The sequence below is a fragment of the Sus scrofa genome, chromosome 13, assembly GCF_000003025.6.
Source record: "Sus scrofa isolate TJ Tabasco breed Duroc chromosome 13, Sscrofa11.1, whole genome shotgun sequence".
Lineage (NCBI taxonomy): Eukaryota > Metazoa > Chordata > Mammalia > Artiodactyla > Suidae > Sus > Sus scrofa.
The window spans coordinates 193,275,159-193,297,187 of record NC_010455.5 but is presented as its reverse complement, the minus strand read 5'-3'; the positions used below and the strand labels follow the sequence as shown (position 1 = coordinate 193,297,187).

The following is a 22,029-nucleotide window of genomic DNA, read 5'->3' as shown; positions in this document are numbered from 1 at the left end:
GTGACTCATGGAATGGATCCAGGGTATTTCCATCTCTTGATCTCTAAAACTTGCAACTTTCAAAATTACTCTGGAAGGAGAAGAGAGTCCTAGGGGATATATGAGATCTTTTCACTGCTTTCCTTCTCACCCAGAAATGACACATAATCCTTCTACTCACATTTCATTGGTTAAAAATAGATTATTTCACCTACCTGAAAAGGTACAGGCTTTAATATGCCTGGGGAGAAGAGAAATGGATATAGTTAAGCATCAGCAATCTCTATTACAGGGAGATGAAGTAAATTAACCAAGGATACAAATCTAGAATTGGATAAAATTAGAATTCGAACACAGTTTGTTCAAAAGCTGATCTCATTCTAGAGTTTGGATTCTTAAGCTCCAGCTATGCAACATTTATTATCTAGTAATAAGAAAGAGATAGACAATTGAATATGCTTAATGCAAATCTTCAGGTTTAAAAATATATCCCCTAACAAGCTTTATATTTATTCTCACTTGAAGGGGTACTTGCTACAGATTTATAAACTACCCATTCTTTGAATTGTGAAGCATAATTTCCTCGTAAGTTCTTCCCAAATTCCTAAAAAGTTTAAATTTCTCCTGTCCATCATGCCCAAAGTACCACTGCATGAAACTCATCAGATTTCTTTAATACCTATGAGTTTCATTTTGGCAGCAATTATATTTTCACTGTCTTTGGGGCTTTGGCACAATGCCCCTTGTAAAGTGGGCACTCAAATACACATGAATGAATGAATGAATGAAAAGAGAGTTTGTCTCTTTTCTGAAGAGGATAATATCGTTTGACACTTTCTAGACTTTGAAATAATCCTCACCCAAATAAGTGAAATTTACTCTTTTACAACTTCCACCCAATATTCTTATTTCTTCTCACTTGCCTAATACTATGACTACTTCCTTTAACACAAGAGCTCTTCAAATTTTTAAAGGTAAGCAGCATATGCCCCTAATTTTTCTTGGTTTCATCAATCTATGCCTAAGATGCATTCTTAAATCCAGATCAACCCTTCTTCTTATCTGGGGATATGTTTTGTCTTGTCAGCTCTCATACAGAAGTATCCAAGACCAGGCACACTATTTGAGGTGTGAACTAACTAGCTTCCATCAATGGGCTGTAACCTTTCATAGAAGATGGATGGTGCATTATTTCCAGTATAGGGTCTTCAGTACAAAAATATAGTGTCTGACACCACAGATAAACACTCAGTAGGATTTGCTGAATGAATGAATGCATCTGAAGTTATATCATATTTATTTTGTAAGTCTTTCCTACTGTCCAGAGCCTGGGTATATACCTCTGGACATGTTTTTTCAGAGAGATTGACTCAATTCAGGTGATTTCTCCAAAATCCAGACTTAGAGAAAAAAACAAAACAAACAAACAAAAAAAAACTCTGAATGTGAATGTAGAGCTAGCAAACATTTATATAGAACATTCTCTACCAAAGCTCAAAGGAAATTAAGCCAAAATAATTAAATGCTGATGATTTCTCCAGGGAAGTGTCCTTGTCCTTCTATAGAGAAATAGTCTCCAAACCTAACAGTGCTAAAATAGCCTATCTCCCAGCGTTCAAACGTGACAGTCAAAGGAAATCAAGAAAAGGATCAGCACTGGAAGCTCCCTCTTTCCCAGTTCTGCACATGTAAATGGAAGCAATTTACAAGAGATTAGCTCGGGTCTGAATAGGAAGGAAGCCACTTTAATCTTAGAATATTGAAGGTTTCTCATTTCTCTTTCTTTTCTTCCTCCTCCCCCTCCTCCTCCTTCTCTTCATCTTTGCCAGAGTTAAAACAGGAGTTCTTCTATTCTTTGAAATACTGGCATCCGAGATGGCGATTCTCCATCAAGTAAGTGATGAAAAGAGTCACAGTTGGCCATCTCTAAGACCCTCTAATAGGTCACGGGAACATTACCAAGGAAGCTCCTCTGCCACTCACAGCCTACAGCAGAGGTTGCCTCTGTTCTAACCAGCAGGTTAAATTTTCTGTCTTGAGGATGCGATCCTCGGTAGACTTTACGGCATCACTACGCAAAGTTGAGGGAGAGGGAGAATGTGCGTGCCAGTGTGCGTGTATGAGTGTCTGGATCAGTGTGCTGGGGCGGGCAGTAAATAAAGGGTGGGGCCAGCGAGGGGAGGAGGAAAGCAAGAACTGGGAGGCCAAAGCGTGGCTCTGATCCCAGTTAACCTGCCGAGCTCATCCTGCTTGCTCAGAGCCCCTGCACCAACTCACCCAGCACCCTCTTTCCTTCCTCCTTAGCCTCCTCTCCCCCTTTCCCCTCCTTATCTCATTGCACCCTCCCCCTCCCACTTTCTCATCTGACCAGAGGACGAATGAGAGAGACGTTCCAGCAAATTGGGGCAGCAACTTTCCTTAGCTGGTTTCTCGGCTCCGGGAGCAGTTTCGCGCTGCTTCTCCAAGGTCTGCGGCCCATGGAGGAGCAGGAGGAGGAGCAGTGATGGGCTAGCAGCAGAAGCGAGGAGCCCCGAGCGAGCCCGGCGTCGCCACCCAGCTCCGCTTTCCCACGTCGATTCCCTCGATCTCTTTCCGGAGGTAGCGCGCAGTGTGCCGACGTGGAGCATCCCAGAGAGGATGAGTAGGGGACCTGGCCCGAGTGGGCTGCATCTTCAGGGCGTGCGGCAGCCGCTGGGTCTCGGCATGAATTAAGAAGCTGGAAAGATGGAGCGCCGCACACTCCTCGCCCAGCCCAGGCTCTGGACCAGGGACATCAGCTGGACACTTCTCTATTTCCTCTGCTACGTCCTTCCCCAGACCGCACCGCAAGTACTCAGGATCGGTGAGTGAACCTCGGGGAGCGCTCCAGGCTGCCGGTTCCGGGGATGTGGTCGCTCCCCGCGGCCAGCGCGGGCGCAGCGGGTCCACGGCGAGGCAGCGCGCGCCGGCGCGGGGGCAGTAGCTGGGGGGTAGTGGAGGTCATCGCGCACGAAAGGCTCTGGGAAAGGAGAAGCCGCGTCACTGCTTCCCTCCTGGAGAGTGCCTGGCTTCCCCGCGAGGAAAGGTTGGCGGGTTTTTTAATCTGGGCTCCAGGAGCGCGGGCAAGAGAGCAAGGGGTCCAGGTTCGCCCTACTTTGGGTGTGGGGTCGCGCGTGGTTGCAGCCAGCTGGTTTGGGCTCGGAGATGCGCTTTCTCCTGCGCCTTGGGTGGGCATCAAGCAGTCCAGATCTGCAGCCCTGGTCCCTGGTCACGCGGTCTCTGAGTACTCGCTGGCATGCCCAGGTCTCAGGAGTAGAATTTGGGGACCACTAAGTACGCGGGGACTTCCCGGAGACTGCTAGCCCCGATCCTCCAAGTTTTCATCCTTAGGTTGGGTTCTTCCACAAGGAGTCTCCCAAGTCTGGAGGGTTCCACTGGAGTGGGGAAGAGTCTAGATCTGCCTTTTAGCTGAAGGTTCAAGGAGTAGGGAGGAAGGTCATGTCAGCGCAGTTTGCCCGCACCTAAATTTCCCACCTGCTCCCCAATCTGCCTCGTCTGCCTGCCACTGAGAGTGAACCAGACCCCGTCGAGGCAACTCCTTAGAAGACTCTGGACTTCAGTCTCAGTGAGAAATAGACTGGAAGACTGGGTGTAGGGATCCCGGGGCAGTCTAAAGGGGGTGAAATGCAATTACAAGAAAAGGCGGGGTGGGGGAGGCTTTGCCAATGTGTGCACTGAGGTATTTAAAAGCACAGCACCTTCTACCAAGGTTTGGTCTTTGGAGGCAGTGCATGATTTCTGAGCCGCTTTTTGGGTTGGAAAAGCTCTTTGACTACTTCCACGTTTTCGCTTGCAAACTAAACCCAATTTCTATTTCTTTAGTCTCAGTGTGTCCTCTTTTTCCCCAACCCACTGTGCTCCTTAAGGACCCTGTGAAAGAGGACAGCCACAGGTGAAGTCCTGACACCACACAGGACTCCCAGCTTCTCAGATTTCTCACTTTAGTTTCCAAGAGTGAAGTCCTGAGTCCTGAGGGCTTCTAACTCATCCCTTTTCCAGGAACTGAGGAAAGATGGAAGGAACAACCCAGGGTACTCTGTAATGACACCCCTACGTGGCTGAAATTCCTCAATAACTTTATTAGTTCTGACCTGTAATTAGAGAACCTCTTTCCAAAGATTCAGAACCTAGTTCCTGTTACTGAATATGCCCATTTAAAAGAAAAAAAAATAGAAGTTTACTACTTTGAATTGCATTTTCTCTAGACACTTGGGATCTGATACTCAAGGAAAGCAAATATCTCAGATACTAACTTTTACTTGCAGACATCATTTTTCTAAACTAAGGACAATGATAATGTGCATTTTATTGGATAATTAGATACTTCATTTAAAAAGTCCCAAAATATTCCTTTTCCAAAAAAAAACCCACTCATCTAAAATATCCTTCACCTTAGATATGTTCTAACCTTAATATCCCTTTTTGATGCAATCAACCCTATACACTTTGGTTAACAAAATTCTCTTGAACAACACCAAGTAAATGATGAGTGTGTTACAATTTCCAATGCTCAGAAACTTAATTGGCATTTTGCTTATATTTTATATATTTTTTAAAAAGACAAATCTAGACATACTAGGAAAAGGTATGCCAGCCAACAGCCCTCCTTTCTTCACAACAAACTTAAGATAGCATTTTCTTTCCCTACAAAACTCAAAAGGAAAGGAATTCCAAAGGGGGGTGGGTGGGAAAAGATGTTTTAAGACATGTCTATTCACAGATCTGAGCATTTGTCCAGGCTCCAAGCAATCACACTCAACCATTTAAAAGTAGTTTTTAAAGTGAAAACAACCCAACATGATTCATTGACCTTAAAATATAATGAGATTTCCTTTTTCTAATGGGAACCAAGATGCATGGCCTGTTATTGTTGATGTGCACTACAAACATCTTACTCCTTCTGGCTCTAAGTGAACTGCGCTTGGCATGAATACCACCCTGTATGTACCTAAGGACCATGTTTACTTTTAAACGGACCTTTCAGCACCATGGAAACCAGCTTTAGCTCAGAGGAAACCTGCCTCTCTGCACTGAGTCAAATGTCAGTCAAGTCCAACATTGAATACAAAATATCAAAGAAGTTGGAGACTGAACAAGTGTGTGTGTGTGTGTGTGTGTGTGTGAGTGTGTGTGTGTGTTGGGGGAAGGAAAGAGAAGAATTGAAATGCATTATTTTTCATCTCACCTTTCTTGTTCCAACAAACCACCAACCATCCAACCAACCAACAAAAAGGGGCTTTTGATTATTAACTTGCATTAAGAGGACAAGCTTTCTAGTAACTTAAAATATCCCAAAGTAAAGTGCAACAAATGTCTGGCACTTTGCTTACAAAGAGAAGGCACTTGAATCTTGAATGAATTAATTAGTGGTCTAATTACACTTACAAGAGCTTCTGCTCAAACTTTAGCCCTTGAGGGGGAAAAAAATGAGAGAATGAATGGTATAAAATTTGAGATGAAATTCATGCATACTAAGTATTAGAGAGGCCATTGAGTATGCACATTTACATGGGTCTTGCATACATTGTGGATGTCTTTTGGAAAGTTTAACAACCTTACACCACAGCTTATAGTCATGAAGGGAGTCTATAGGATAAAGGTCATAAGCATTATGACCAACTACATTCCAAAGGTTCCCAGCAGCCTTCATGGAAGTGAAATATGGCTGGCTGCTGGGAATTCTCTAAGGGATGCTTGGGTCATTCTTGTGCTTCTGTCTTGTTCCCCAGCATATGTCAACAACCAGTCAATCTCATACACACACACACACACACACACACACACACACACACACACGTACACACGTGTGCACACACACGCACACATGCACAATTCACTGCAGACTCTCTCTCACATGGTCAGACACCTATAACCATTAGAGCTGGGTCTAGGTGACCTAAGTAAATGGCAGTGTAGCATCTTTAGTGGAGAAAAAAAAAAGAAGAGAAACAATTCCATGTGCATCTGCAATTTCTGGGACCGATGTGTCATATTTCTAATAATAATAATAACAGAAGGATATATTTACGGAGTATATTTTTCATGCATCATCTCAACATACACAATGATGGAGTTGGTGATTGAAGCATAGTTAAGTAGTGGGTAGCCAGACTTTCTGATGCGTGATTTGCTGTCAGAAAGCGCAGGCTTGGGTCCCACCTCCGACACTTACTAGATGTGTGTCTCAGTGAGACATTCAGTTTCATCAGGGCTTTATATTGCATCTGAAAAGTAAAATTAAAATAACTGCAACTTCATAACATCATTGGTAAGAGGACAGGAAATATGACTATGAAAAGTGTTTAAACAGTCTATGGATTTATTAGTCACATTGTAATTGTTTTCTTATTTTTACTTTTAAAAATAATTATCATTGATATTTTCTTCCTGAACAAGGACTTAAGAGTTAATGAGGCATATTTTCATTGCATTTAATATTTCTCAGCCCAGATCCGCTCATCTGTGAATTAGCAGTGAAAATATCTGCCTTTCCTATTTCAAATAAACTAAATTTTGTTATTTGCAAACAAACTGCTAAATAAATATTATGTAATTAAATATAGCATACAAAGAGATATACTGAGGAAATTTATATGAATAGCATGGAAGCACAAATGGCAATATAATTGTTCAAATATTTTGATCTCCTAAAGAAGCTCCAAATGGATTTTATTTCAATCTTCAAGTTGGCTGTAACATCATTTTTTTTAAAATATTTAATCCTAAGTAACCCCAAAGTTCCAAATAATTTTTACTACGTATTTATTCATATTTTTGCTTGTGTACAAGAGCTCATAACTTTATTCTTTAATCACTGAATTATTTCAATATTTTAATATTCATTCTTCAATCAAAAGACAAATATTTGTCTTATTGTGCTTATTCCCCTACCATGAGCCAGACACTTCTACATACACGACATGTAGCAGTGAACAAAATGGGCCAACGCACCTGCCACCCTGATGCTCGAATTCTAGTAGTTTACAATCTGTATTACCATTGAAATTTTTCACCCGGCTTTCAGTGGAGACCCTTCTTCTGTTTTAATTTCAAATATTATTCTTGGAGAGTTTCTATTCATCTTCTGCCATCGGTTTATTATATCAAAGAAAAAGTCAACATGGAATAGGTTTAAGCCTTAAAATGCACAGAGGACCAACAGAATGGATTCATGCTGACAAATCTAGACAAGAAATCCCTGCCTCTGTTTAGGACGATCTATTTGGCTCGAGGTAGATTTCACCTTGAGAAAGCATGTTTCAACAACAACTTAAAACCTCCACTGACCCTGGGAGAAAAAATCTGGAGGAGAAGCTATCTGAGAGATGATGAAAACGGAGTCTCTGGCTCATGTGAACATACTAATGCAAATGAGCAGATCTTTTGCCTTATTTTATCTGCACAATTCACCTTTTTCTTTAATATTCATTTTACAGACCTAATATTTATACCACACAGACCTCACCTGTAGCTACTTTTCTTATATGGTTTCTAATCTCCAGTCTTCATTGAGAAGACATGACTTAGCAGCTTTGCCAAAGTTCAGGTGCTAGTTGTTGGAAATGCTGGAACATGGAGCTAGCTATTCTGATCTCAAGTTTCAAGCTCCTTTCATCAAATTATACTGTAGGAGTTCCCTTTGTGGCTTAGCCTTTAATGAACCTGACTATGATACATGAGGATGCGGGTTTGATCCCTGGTCTCACTCAGTGGGTTAAGGATCTGGCATTGCCATGAGCTGTGATCTAGTTTCCAGATGTGACTCGTGTTGATGTGGCATAGCCCAGCAGCTGTAGCTCCAATTCAACCCCTAGTCTGGGAACCTCCATATGCTGGGGGTGCAGCCCTAAAAAGCAAAAAAAAAAAAAATTATACTGTTTGCATATGAACTTGGGTGTGCAGTTACATACCTGTTTAAACTAAGCTGAAGCCAAATATTAGAGAAATGAACTGTGGCTCTTAGTAGTTCTTAGTTATTAACTACATAAACTAAGAGTCATTTACATTCAAGTATATTTTAGACAATTAGCAAAGAAGAAACTCCAAAATTTCTCTTTAACAAGGGGTTAAAAAAGATAATCTAGCTGGAGAGGAAGCCTTGTTACCCAATATATAGCCAATACACTGTTCTTATTTTAATTATTTTTGTTGCTTTTTAGGGCCACACCCACAGCATATGGAGATTCCCAGGCTAGGGGGTCGAATCAGAGCTACAGCTGCAGGCGTATACCACAGCCACAGCAATGCCAGATCTGAGTCACATCTGCGACCTACACCAGAGCTCAGAGCAACGCGGGATCTTTAACCCACTGAGTGAGACCAGGGATTAAACCTGCAACCTCATGGTTCCCAGTTGGATTCATTTCTGCTGGGCCACAATGGGAACTCCCAATATACTGTTTTTAATTAGATCATACACTTAATTTGAATGGTTTTGAGGGACCCTTGATGGGATCGTAGTGGTGGCGAATTCTTGTAACCTCTTAATCCTCTTTGGCTTTTTTCCAGATAATTATTCATATAATATATACAAATTTATCTGTATTCTAAAATTTTCCAGAAGTTATGCCAGCTCAAAGAGAGAATGATAGAGAACTCCAGGTAGAAGGGGATTCACATCTCCAACTGCCTTTTTCTAATTGACTGACCTGGAAAAAATTACTAATTGTGTGTGTGTGTATTGTTGTTGTCATTACTTATAGATGGAGAAATAATAATAGCAAACTCATGGCTTTATTGTAAAGAGAAAATGTGCTAGCATATGTAAAATGCATGATCTACATTAGGGTTAATGAAGGTATCTCCTGCTCTTTCTTTCTGTTAATGAACAGAGTAGGAGTTTTGTGCTGTAGAGTAATTTATTTGTCTGGTCAAGGAGTGTAGAAAAACTCTCTCCCTTAGTGATTCATGAGGCAAGTTTGTATATCAAGGGCTCTTCGTACGTCTGCAGAAAGAAATCTGTTTTGTTGTGGTTTAATTCAGGATCTCCCACAGTTTAATTGTCAGAGGACTCTTACTTGAATCATGCGACTAACTTCCTATCAAACTCAAGCTGCCTAGAACATATTTGAGGGAACACTAGACAATAAAACCATTGAAATGTCAATATATACATCAAAACTCGTATGGCCACACATCCTACTTTTTCTTCAATCTCATCCAAATTCTACCCACAGCCTACTTCAGAACTTTTCACAAAGCTTTAATAGTAGATTTAAAATGTTTGGGTACCTACTGTTCTCTATTATAGAGAAAAGATTTTTAAAACTACATTACCTATTCTGAACATATAGCTTAAAATGTTGGCCATTTTCTTGTTTTTATTTTTAGACTGACTTCTTAACATTGTTTTAAATGGAAAAAAATCATACATTCGATTTATAATATATTTTCAAAGAACATAATTTTTACTAAATTAAAAGTCTATTTATATTTAACATTCAAACTACTTACTTTTAAAAATGTCTATCTGATTTTTACAATGATAAATGTTTTAGAGAAATGGAAACATTTAAATTAAAAGAAACGTATATCAGCTTCATGAACTTTTACAAATTTATCATCTTGAGTTTCTACTGAGATCAAGTTATATCAAAAAAAAACTGAAACTCTTATACATCAACACTCCAATATTGGTAATTATAAGTCAGCTGGGAAAATGATTTATCCTAGAGGGGAAAAATATTCTATTTTGTAACTAGTAAAAAAAATTAAAATCTTTCCCATATGACTTGGACAATATTTTACTCTTTTTTGTTCTTATTCAAAATGAAAGAGTTTGTAAAACATGCAATTTTATATAATGCTATGTTAACATATTTATTAAGTACAGGTAAGATTAGTTACAACATGGACTTAAGAAACAATGACCTGGGCTCTGTGGGTTACGAACCCGGTTAGTGTCCCTGAGGATGCGGATTCGATCCCTGGCCTCACTCAGTGGGTTGAGGATCTGGCATTGCTGTGAGCTGTGGTGTAGGTTGTAGAGGCAGCTCGGGATCCCATGTTACTGTGGCTGTGGTGTAGGCCAACAGCTGCAGCTCCAGTTCAAACCGTAACCTGGGAAAGAAAGAAAAAGAAACAATGACATTGACTAAATTAAGAATAAATTCCTATTAACTACAAACGAATCTCACAGAAATACCATGCAATAGTAAAAACACTTTCTTTTAACTCTCTAAATTCTTTTGATATGTTATTTGGTGCATTAGTTGACTAAATACATTTGAAAGACTAGACATCCTTTGATGAATTACTAGTTTGGGAAAAGCAACACACAAAATAAAATAGCATACAAAGATCTACGAATACCAAAAATTTGCCTGAACGATGAATGTTTCAAAAGGAGCTCATCGATGCATATTTTTATACTATAAATGTATATGTTTGTTTTTATTTAGTAGAAATCCAATGATTAACTGTTACTGTCGACATGTAATGGCACCCAGAAACGGACAGTTCGTGGACTGAAGAAGAAATACACAAGATGATCCTGGAACATGTTGAAATGCCAGAAAAATAAATGGTCCAGAAATCCCCATTGATGGGAATATCTTAAAGGCAAATAGGCACCAAGTACTGGGCTCCCCATAGCCAAGACTAGAATTATTTGAGCAAAACAGTATTTTTAAGTAGCACTGGATTATAAACCAAAGTGTAAAATAAATACCCATGATCCATATTGATATAAATAATAGATTCAAAAGGAAGAGCCAACTGATCAAGATCAACATCCCCAGGAGTAATATGTTGATGGCATTTACCTTTGATCCTGTGGGATGCAAATCACAGTTTACCTGAATTTCCTCCCTAAAATCCATGTCGTCCCTCTAATCATGAGCAAAACATCAGACTAACAGCAATAGAAAAGTATTCTATAAAACATGTGGCTAATACTTGCCAGTACTCTCAAAGTCATAAAAAACAAAGTCTAAGAAACTGTCACAGCCAAGAGGAGCCTAAAGAGACATGACGCATAAATTTAATGTGATGTTGTGGAGAGACATGGCAAATAAATGCAATGAGATGTTCTGAGTGAGATACTGGAAGAGAAAAGGGACATTACATAAAAATTAAGGATATTTTAATAAAGATGAATACTACTTAAAATAGCATATCAATACTGCTTAATTAATTTTTCTGGCCATGGCCATAGCATGCGGAAGTTCTTGAGTCCGTGCCACACAGCAACCCCAGCTGCTGCAGTGACACCAGATCCTTAACCTGCTGCACCACAAGGAAAATCCCTGGTTTCATTAATTTCAGCAAATGCACCATACTTATATAAAGGTGCAAATAACTGGGGAAATTGGATGTGGAATATATGAGTTCTCTCTCTACTACTTTCTCTACTTGAATGTAAATCTAAAACTATTCTAAGAAATAAGTAAAATCTATTTAAGAAGCAAATTTTCAACCTATATCAAGAGGTCTTATGCTGTTACTGTTCCTACCTACTTTGTAGGTATATAAAAACTACAACTAACTCCATCAAGGAATAGAGAAAAACCATTGTCAATTCCATATAATATGTTACATAAATAATTTTCTAGAATATCATTAAAATAAAGACAACATTGTATAATGTCAGAAAAAATCATTAAAAATAAACTTTATATAAAAATTGCTATTGATAAAATGTGATGGCTGTATGTCTTATTTAGAAATCTGCCATGAGTTTGTAGAAAATCAGATATCAGCTGTTTCTATCCATTAGCATCTAGGTTTGCAACTATTATATGCTTTCTGTACTTAATTAAACATAATTTAACTTTGAATATTGATTCAAGCATTGTAACATACTCTGCTAGAAGCATTAAGTACTGATGTCTTTGAATGAATACTCACAGCAAACTATTTGCACGAATCCTTTTCTTAGCAAAATTGTCTAAATATGCCTTTAAAAAAATCAATACTTAATTCCCAGAGCCAATAGAGTACTTTATAATTCAAAATGGGGAAAGGAAGGCAAAAATCAAGTGTTTTTCTTTTTTCATTGTGAGGACTCAATTACTACATTTAAGGTTTTTCTTTTTCTTTAAAATTTAAACTTCAAAAATGTTCGATTGCATATTTTGGCAATCCATAAATGAGGTTGCATTCTGATGACCTGCCTATGTTTATATTTTGTAAGATATTGTACTTCATCCCCTAAAAATGGATTAGTCAGATAGAGCCATCTTTCAAGTCTAAAGGCAATATTTACTTGCCTTTTGAATTCTGGGCAGTGTAGTTTCTTTTGTTCTCAGGATATATTTGAACTCTAAGTCTGTTTCTCTCCATGCCCACTGAATTGGCAGGAGTCTTTATACATGATTGTAAATCATCTAAATGATCATCAGGAGGGCGTGGTTGAGAAATTAATAGTTTAAACTTAAAGAATGATTTATTAAATATAAACCTTATGATGAAATGTATGCATTAAAATGGAAAATGTTTAGGAAGATATGCTTTTACATACCTTGAATTGGGAATTATACAATTTATTCTCGCTTATGGATAAGAACTAAAATAATGAAGGCAGAAAGGGGAAGCCCATTTGTTTTGTTAAGATGGTGGAATTGCACATGAATTTTTTTTTCATTTTGATTCCTCTTACTGTTCATTGCTCAATTTAAAAATGATTGGTACAAGTTGCCATTCTGTACGCTCTAGATTATTCTAACAGTCATTTGTATGAAGTTTGGCAGAGTGAGAAGTGCACTGAAATAAGAATATTTTCAGCTCTGGTAATACTTAGCTTGGCCATGTCACATAACCTTTTAGTAAATCCGTTTCCTTGTCCATCTGAGGGAGCGGGTGGTGAACAGGTGCATGTGTGCAACAGCTAATCCCTTCCTGATCTGAAACTCCTTCTACAGTGTTGGGTCTTCTTTATTGTCATTTCTTTCAACTGAGAAACTGGGTGAACATGTGCAACACCATTATATTTATAGCCACAGCATCACATGTGTGGACATGCAACTTTGTTCATTTTCCTGAAATCAAATTTGAGTAGGTGTGCAAGCCCTTTGTTCCACCAGGACTGCATTAAGTTTCTCGTTTTCAGTTCAAAACGTAAATATTTAGAGATCTCTTTTTCTTCCTTCTCCCCACAGAACCAAAGACCTCTTTCATTCAGGGAGGGGCATATGCTGTCATTCCTCCAAGACATCCACTGTAGTGCAGCTGGTTCTGTCTGGTCCTGGGTATTGACCTCTTTGTGGCACTTGCTGCCCACATCCCTGACTGGAGAGCCCACCTTGGTTCACTCTCACTCTTTGAGACCCAGCACTTTCTCTGACTGGTTTCTCAAGTAGGCTCTTTACCCAGCCCCTCATCAAGGAGGAATCCATGATTCACACAGCAGCAATCAGCATCAAGTTGCCTTCAAGCCCTGATTATCACCTCAGGCCCTTTCTACTCAAGCATATGGTGCCTGCATCTCCCTTGTCCTTCATGCACCTTGAGCAGCAGAATGTACAGAGAGTACTCCCAGAGTCCTGGGGTACAGCCCTCCCTAAATCCTGGGGAGTCTGCTGGCCTCCTGCAAGGAAACAGAGCTGGATTCTTAAAGTTAAGATACATCTGTATCTGAGTGTCTGAACTCTGGTGTTCAGGCTTTCAACACTGTGGTGGTATTTCATGCTTTCAACACTGAGCTGGTATTTAAAGCAAAGTTTTTAAAATTAAGACAACAACAGAAGCAACAATAAGAATGAACTTTCCATCCAGTTTTCTGGATTTTGCAACAGAAAGTCTAGGTTTTTAAGATATCATTCTCTCTCTAATGACTATATGGTACATCTTATGTCATAAAATTAGTGTATTTTATATATATAACATGAACACATACACATATCATTACATATATTACAATATGCATTACCTCTCTATCAGATATAGGAAAGTGAGATGGAATGAGTAATTACTGTGATGCTTATAAAAAACAGAATCATTAAACAAGTCCTGGAGAGAACACTAAAATAAGCTTGCCATACTATTCCTGAAGTTGAGACTGCCTTTTGTTTTATATAAAGTCATCATTCAAGTTGACTTCTGGCTTCCAAGGGTAATATTTGGCACTTTCTTTTCCCTTCAGAGGATGAAGTTTTAATTCACATTTTTTCATACTCTCCATCATTGGCTTATTCATTTATTCATTCTTATATTTGTAGCTTGTCTTATAAAATGATTTCAAAGGCTTACAGAAATACATCTATTATAACCTGATGAAAATACAAAAGCTATGGTGGAGCTTAAAGTGAAATAAGATAAAGCAGAGGCAATGTCCTTGGGAAGATTCCAGAAGGGGACCAGAGCATTTTATCTGAGATTTCTATTAGTGGAAGTAAGAAGGGACATAGGACAAATCACAGAGTTCAGAGAGTATTAGACAAATTACAGAGTTTTACATTAAAAATATGAAAGAAATATACCCTTCGATTTCTATAAAGGGAAATAATGTGACTGTAGATACACAAAGTGTGTGCCGCTCATTTGTTTCTTATAAAGTGCTCAATATTACTCTACAAGATAAAATTTACAACGTCTTGGGGAATGGATAGACTGCATATACCTTCACAGTTATTCTTCACTATTGATCCTTGAATCTGAGCTTTATTGGATGTGAGCACCAGAAAGTTAAAGGGGTCAAGGTCTTCTTGATGACGTATGCATTTCTGATAAGCATCACAAGGTAGGGATGAAGCCCTTCTATGAAATTCGGAAACCTAAATCAGATACCGCCTTGATATTGAAGATCACCTCACTTCTGGAAGATCAAGACACCTGGAAGTAGGGCCAAAGTTGGATTTTTGTTTCTTTGTTTTCAGAAAATCCTTCTGAGCTGACCACAGTAAATACACAAATGGCTGATACGCATTTGTCTGCACTGGAAAACAAGGTCGCAAATATCAAATATTGACCAGCGCCATGAAAAGAAAAGCAGATAAATGAAAAGAGAGGAAATAATATGTCTCTTTGAAACATCACATTTAAATAATGTGTTTTCAGATAAATTTTAATATGGATAAACTGGGAACTGTATGCACGCCGACCGCCTGTAAGAGCACCTAAAATCCAGTAACGTAGTCGGTACAGTTTGGGTTTCAGAGCAATTGATCTTAGCCCCTTTTTTCTCACAGCAAATGTAAAACTTGTCTCATGAGGTCAGTGTTTCATAACTATATATATGCCTGCCATTCAGAAAATAATTTGTTATTTTTGTACTATCTTGTTTTCTTAGATTTTTGTGATGTATATTGGCTTATCTGTGCTATTTGTTGTTTCTGTTTTTAATTAGAGTCTGCTTGGCATATCCTGATGAATAAACCTTACCTCTTTCCTTTCCTCTCTGAACTTTTCAGATACTCTTTTGTAATCCCAAACATCTTTTCCTAGAAAACCCTGTTTCACGGAACAGGGCCATCGCTTGTATAAGGGTAGGAAGGAGAAACTTCAGATTTATTTTCCAATCTGTGTTCTGAAAGTCAAATTTGTTCAAATTTCTTTAGATTTCATATTCTGAAGCACTAAAAGTTATTTTTTTTCATATTTAAAAACAAGCAAACAAAACCTGAAACACTGTGTATTTTCATTTTCAGGTTTTGATCTTTTTCTGTGGATCCTGAAGAACAACTTTAAATTTTGTAGAACTTATCACTTATTTTTTTCTGGGAGAAAGGAAACACTCATTAAAACATCATGATATATTTTATTTCCAAACCCATACTGCTACACATTGAGCTGAAAAATAATTTGATAAAACTAAAGATTCCTGGAGTTCCCTTTGTGGCTTGGTGGTTGACAAACCCAACTGGTATCCATGAGGACGTGGGTTTGGTCTCTGGCCTCGCTCAGTGGGTTAAGGATCCAGTGTTGGGGTGAGCTGTGGTGTTGGTCGCAAACTTGGTTCGGATCCTGAGTTGCTGTGGCTGTGTCATGGGCTGCGGCTGCATCTCTGATTTGACCCCAGCCTGGGACCCTCCATAAGAAAAAAAACACAAAAAACTAAAGATTCCTGTCATATATGTGAAATGACAAGGTGAGTGACAAATTGAAATAATAACTTCCTCCTGCCTCATGTTTATCATTGCAAAGTTTTATTTTTCGTAATCATCATCTAGTGTCCTCTCCATCAAACATTAATGTGAATGTGGAACATACAAAATTATACAGAAGCAGAATTTCCCATCATAGCTGTCTGAGAAAAGATGGAAACTAGCCTTTCCACTGGAAAGTAATATGCAGGGTGGAGGGAGGGAGAAAAAAAAAACAAAAAACAAAACTTCAGGGCCTTTGAAAGAGGAAAAACGTCACATCGTAAATCAATTCATGACCATCCAAATGAGCATTATATTTCATAAATCTGTAGACAGCCCAAGTCATAGTCAGAGGAATTGTAAAATTACTTGGGAATGACCCATTCACTCACACACACACACACACACCACACACACACACACACACGCCTACAGCCAAATGGCACAGAATCATGTTAATCAGGAACACGGAAGTACACTTACACCATCAAAAAGCAATCCCTTTCTGGCTAATGTATATTTAGGAAAACCATTTATGTCCTGCAGTCTGGTCTTATGTAGCAAACCCTAAATTTAAAATTCTTTTTGTTTAAAAAAAAATCTGAAATCCTCTATAGATATTATCCCCAAAAGCTGCTCAAGAAAGTGATTTGTTTAGGGGCTTTCCAACATAACACCCAGTAATCACAATTATGTAAAAAAGGAGGAGAAACGCAGCAGCAAAGGTGATGGGTTTGGACCTTAGTTGTTCTTATTTGTTTGTTTGTTTTTAAACAAAGAGCTGCTTACTTTTTTTAAAAAAAGAATAATTTGGGGAGTTCCCTTCGTGGCTTAGCATAAATGAATCTGACTGGCATCCATGAGAACACAGGTTCGATCCCTGGCCTGGCTTAGTGGGTTAAGGATCTGGCATTGTCATGGGCTGTGGTGTAGGTCGCAGATGCAGCTCAGATCCTGTGTTGCTGTGGCGGTGCTTTAGGCCTGCAGCTACAGCTCCAATTTGACCCCTAGCCTGGGAACCTCCATATGTCGTGGGTACAGCCCTAAAAAGACAAAAATAATAATAATATTAATTTGAGTAGTTTTTATTATGTAGCCATGAGGAAAATTGGCTTAAAAGGAAAGAAAATGGAGATGTGTATTTGAGTTGCTTCTGATACACAATATGGATATTTTCTCTAGGATTGCTTTCCCTGAGATTTGTAGGATCCATGCAACATTATTATAACCACTTCTGTATAATGAAAACCTAAGTGTATATTAAATTATTCAAGGAAAAGAAGACCAATATAAAACATATGCATTTGTAAGATAATTGTGATCAGTGCTATTCAATCATAGAAATTATTTTTTCCACCATGTTTGGCATGTGTTGAAGAAATAAATATGTTTATTTCAAAATTAAAACATTTAGCAGTATCCTCACTTCATCCTAAAATTAAAATATTGTTTGTTAGACACAGATCATGTGATATATATATTTATGTGCAATATCTTTACTGTTACTGCAAAGTAGAAGGTAGTTAGTTCTCATATAACCATTTCACTGATTTGGAAATTGAGGCCAAATTTCATGCACAAAATCTGGTCAATGGAGAAACAATTTTGTATTCAACTCAGCAAAGGAAAATAACTTTAGTGAATACATTGTCCCATGTGTTGCTGGCATAGTCTGTATTTGTGTAATTGCCAGCCCTTCCTTCATCTGCTTTTAGGTACAGAATAACAGTATCACCCAGCAGGACTATTTCAATGTTCTGCAGAAGGAAAGGCAAATCCACTTATTTTCAAAATCAGTCCTACTTTAAGGTAATAATTATCAGGTACCTGAAGAAATACAAGAACCATGTTGCAAGTAGTAGTTTTTAATTTAAAATTCTCTGCTCACTACAACTGGATTTCTTTTAGAACCTTGCCTAATTCTATTTTGCAGGCATTCTGTGTACATTGATTTGCATAGCCATATTAAAGTGAGCTTATGTGCTGAGAAAACAAACCAAATTCAAAAATCTAAAATAAAAGCATAGGGAACCTGAGTGAAACTTTAGATTTGAGAAGGCTGACCTATGCTGGCCTATTATTTCTTGATCGGTTTGATTTATAAAGACTCAACTTTTACTTGAAAACCCCTACGGAGTGATTATAGGTTAAGACATTTTTGAAACTGTAAAATAAAACCATTAAGAATGGCGACAATTTGAATAAATAATGCTCTTAGTGGGCCATGCAGTGAGGACTAACATGCCAACATCCCTTTTGATTGGGAAGTACACTGGGGAAACTGTGCTAGCATTTCTATAGCATTTTTCTATCACATGGAGACATTTGTTTGAATCTGACAGATTTTTCGTCTACAACATGATACTCAACTGGTACAATTTTTGTCCCACAGGGGACACTTGGCCATGTCTGGAGACTTTTTTGTTTGTCTCACCTTGGTGGCAGAGGAGGAGCTACTGGCACTTAGGGAGGAGAGGTCAGGACCATTGATACACCTATAATTCACAGGATATCTCCCCACATTGTTGCTGATATTCTAACCAGCCTAGAATATCAAGCCTTGACGTTGAACAGCTCTCAAACGGAGATTATGGGAGTTCCCTTTGTGGCTCAGCAGTTCATGGATCCAACTAGCATCCATGAGGATGCGGGTTCCATCTCTGGCCTCGCTCAGTGAGTTAATGATCTGGCATTGCCATGAGGTGTTGTGTAAGTCGCAGACGTGGCATGGGTCCTGTGTTGCTGTGGCTGTGGTGTAGGCTGGCAGCTGTAGCTCCGATTCAGCCCCTAGCCTGGGAATTTCCATATGCCACAGGTACAACTCTAAAAAGCAAAAAATAAATAAATAAATAAAAATAAATAAAGTAAAATAAAATAAAGTGGAGATTATGAATATCTAGCATAGGTTTGCTATAATGCTTTGGAAATCTGATTCCAGGAAAATAAACTAAAAAATCTCAGCGGGGATGGATAGAGGCAACATCCAATGTAATGCTTTGCCATGAATCAAGGAGACAACTTTTGCTCAAGTTTCCTTGGCCTAGCATCTAGGGTACCACTTCTGAGAACATGTCCATCTGAAACACAAGCAGACACGGCAGTAAGTTATCTAATTGTGCCTAAGAATGTGCCTGATTCAGTGACCCTCCAAGGCAGACCACTGGGGTGTGGATATTAGCGACCACAGCAGCTCAGTCTTCATGGAGATTACAGTGTAGGAAAGACACTTGGCCATGAACTAAATGATCACATGAATAAATATTTAATTTTAAACTGAAAAAAATTATGAATGAGGGGATCAAGATATTATGAGTTCATTTAATCGGAGAAACTGATGAGGTTTAAGAAAGTCTGGGAAACGTTCCCCAGAATTAAAAATATATATATATTAAGTCTGTAAGAGAAGTGCTAATTGGCTAGCAAAAAAGAGAGAGGATTCCAAGTACAGGACCGAGTATGTGGAAGTCCAAAGTTGGAAAGCCCTGTGTCTTTATTGACAGTTTAGCTCTTTTACCAAGACTTTTTGTTTGGCTGAGTGTGTGCAATAATACTTGGTAATGGGAAAAATAAAGCTCTTTCCTAGGTTAAAATTGCTGTGCCTAACCAGTTATGTAACCAATCGCTATCTCCCCCCAAAGAGAACATTTACATTTTCTCTTTGATGACATGGAGAAATGGAATAGAATGTTCTGATCATCCCCAGAGGGAATATGAACAAAGGCACCAAGTAGAGAATTTCTGCCCCTTCAAAAAAATGAAAGAAAAAAGCTTCTCTTTGCCTACATCTTTGTTAACTCTCATCTAATTCTGCCTCTGCATAGTCTTCTCAATTTTGCAATATTTTTCTCCCATTCCCCACTTCCATCCTTGATGTAACTGGAGTTTGGCACTTCGTGGATTAAATCATGAGCCATTGAGCTGCCAACCCTCAACACCCCCTGCAAGGAGCCCTGGGTGGAGATCAGGAGTGAGGCACTCTGTGCTCTGGGAAAACTGACAGAACAGGTCTTCAAGTAGATATTTTTAGGAGAAAAAATTATGAGCCCAATTCTTGCATCTCCTCACATCTAGAAAAGCACTAAAGTCCTTCCTGGTGACATCTGCTCCTTATAACTAATCGTAACCTTCAAGAGACCAGCAGCAAACTTCTGTAAAATGTGTGCATAGCTGCATGCATCTCCCCCTGCATCTTTATCATGTATATACTGATATTTCCCCCTGCCTCTTCAGAGCAGTATTTCAGAGCTCTGTGAAATGCTGCTTTCCAGGCTATGATCCTATTTTGCCCCAGAGGGAACTTAACTCTAGGCTTTTGGGTTGTACATTTTTTAGGTTGACATTGGTCAAAGAATACAGGAATTAAAGAATGTCAGATCCAAGAAAGACTCACCCTTTTTTTTTTTTATTTTACAAATGAAGCAAACTGAGACACAGAGCAATCCTCACGGTTTTGTATCTATTTGTAAAAATAAGTACTGCCCTGAAGCACAGTGGTGCTGCTAAAGGGTGAATGTTTTTAGTGCACAGAACCTTTGCAAAGCTCTAGGTAGGTATACAACTTTAGGTTTTACTTGTAAGAGAACAGAAGCCATTTAAGAATATGGTTTAATGGGTGTTCCCTTCGTGGCTCGTGGTTAACAACCCAACTAGGATCCATGAGGATGTGGGTTCAGTCCCTGGCCTTGATCAGTGGGTTAAGGATCCAGCATTGCCATGAGCTGTGGTGTAGGTCACAGACACAGCCTGGATCCTGTGTTGCTGTGGCTGTGGCATAGGCCAGCAGCTGTAGAGCGGATTCAACCCCTAGCCTGGGAACTTCCATATGCCACAGGTGCTACCCTAAAAAACAAAACAAAACAAAGAAAGAACATGGTTTAAGAATGAGTCCAGTGGGATTTGTTTATCTACTCAGTGAAATTAGGTACACAGCAAGCACTGTGTTCTGGCAAACTCTTGATTCTCCTGTCAATTGTCCAGAGAGTGCTGCCTTTGCTCAGTGAAGAATTAAGACAAAGAGGGCTTAGAATATATATCCCATATTCCCAAGCTCAAGAAGCCATAGCGCATCCTGAATGTGCTGTCTAGGTGTGTACTTATGGAATACTCTGAGACATACTGCTACTTAACAGACCGTTGAACTATTTCTTGAAGACAGGCTGGAAGACTGGTCTCCTGTATGTGTACATATTCACTGTCCACAATCAGTGGGGCCACGTCATCTCGACAGGAGATGGTCTTCTCCAATTGCTATGACAGATATTCTCTGTCTGTCCCTCCAGGTCTACTCTCTAGCCTCTCTATTTCTTTTGACTTTCTAAGAATTATATCAAAAGGTCCTCTTGCTTTCTGGCTTAGTGTTGCTTTTGGCCAATGGAAAATACCATCAGATGGAAAGGCGGGGATCATCCGTGGCTTAATTTTTGTCTCCTTGACACCCTGCTGATTCTCTGTGAATTGTCAGTGCTCGGGGTCCCCCTCACAGGTCTTGGCTCATTTGGGATATCCTTCTTCTGTAGTTCTAAGCATCTCAGTGTTCCATCCCCTTAGGGTTGGCGGGTTTGTTGTGACCTACAGCATAAGCCTAGGAGGTACTTTACTATCCCTTACTTGTCTCTAACCCTGACACATGTTTATAAAAAGCACCTTCATTAAACACTTTGGTCACTTCTTGTGAGTGTGAAATTGATCAGGGCTCTGTGGGGCTCCTGGGAACAAAAGCCTTTCTGTGTCCCCCATTTCTTATTTTATTTTTATTTTTTGTCTTTCTAGGGCCACATCCGAGGCATATGGAGTTCCCCAGGCCAGGGGTCAAATAATTGCTGCCGGCTTACACCACAGCCACAGCAACGCGGGGTCTTTAACCCGCCGAGCAAGGCCAGGGATCAAACGTGTGTCCTCATGGATACTAGTCGGGTTCATTCACCGCTGAACCACATTGGGGACTCTGAACTTTCATTCTATTTTATTTTTTATTTTTTCCATTTCTTGT

At 39.1% G+C, this 22,029-nt stretch overlaps 1 protein-coding gene across 9 annotated transcripts in view; it reads left to right on the top strand.

The window, feature by feature from the left end:
- GRIK1 (glutamate ionotropic receptor kainate type subunit 1) overlaps positions 234-22,029 on the top strand; it is a 419,248-nt gene continuing 397,452 nt past the window's right edge. For 3 of the 9 annotated variants that reach the window (XM_005657138.3, XM_021070893.1, XM_021070895.1), the window contains exon 1: positions 234-2,821. In XM_005657138.3, coding sequence (XP_005657195.1) covers positions 2,704-2,821 — 118 coding nt within the window. In that variant the 5' untranslated portion in view covers positions 234-2,703. The remainder of the gene's footprint in view (positions 2,822-22,029) is intronic. The other 6 variants (XM_021070894.1, XM_021070898.1, XM_021070897.1 and 3 more) reach the window with 4 other exon arrangements.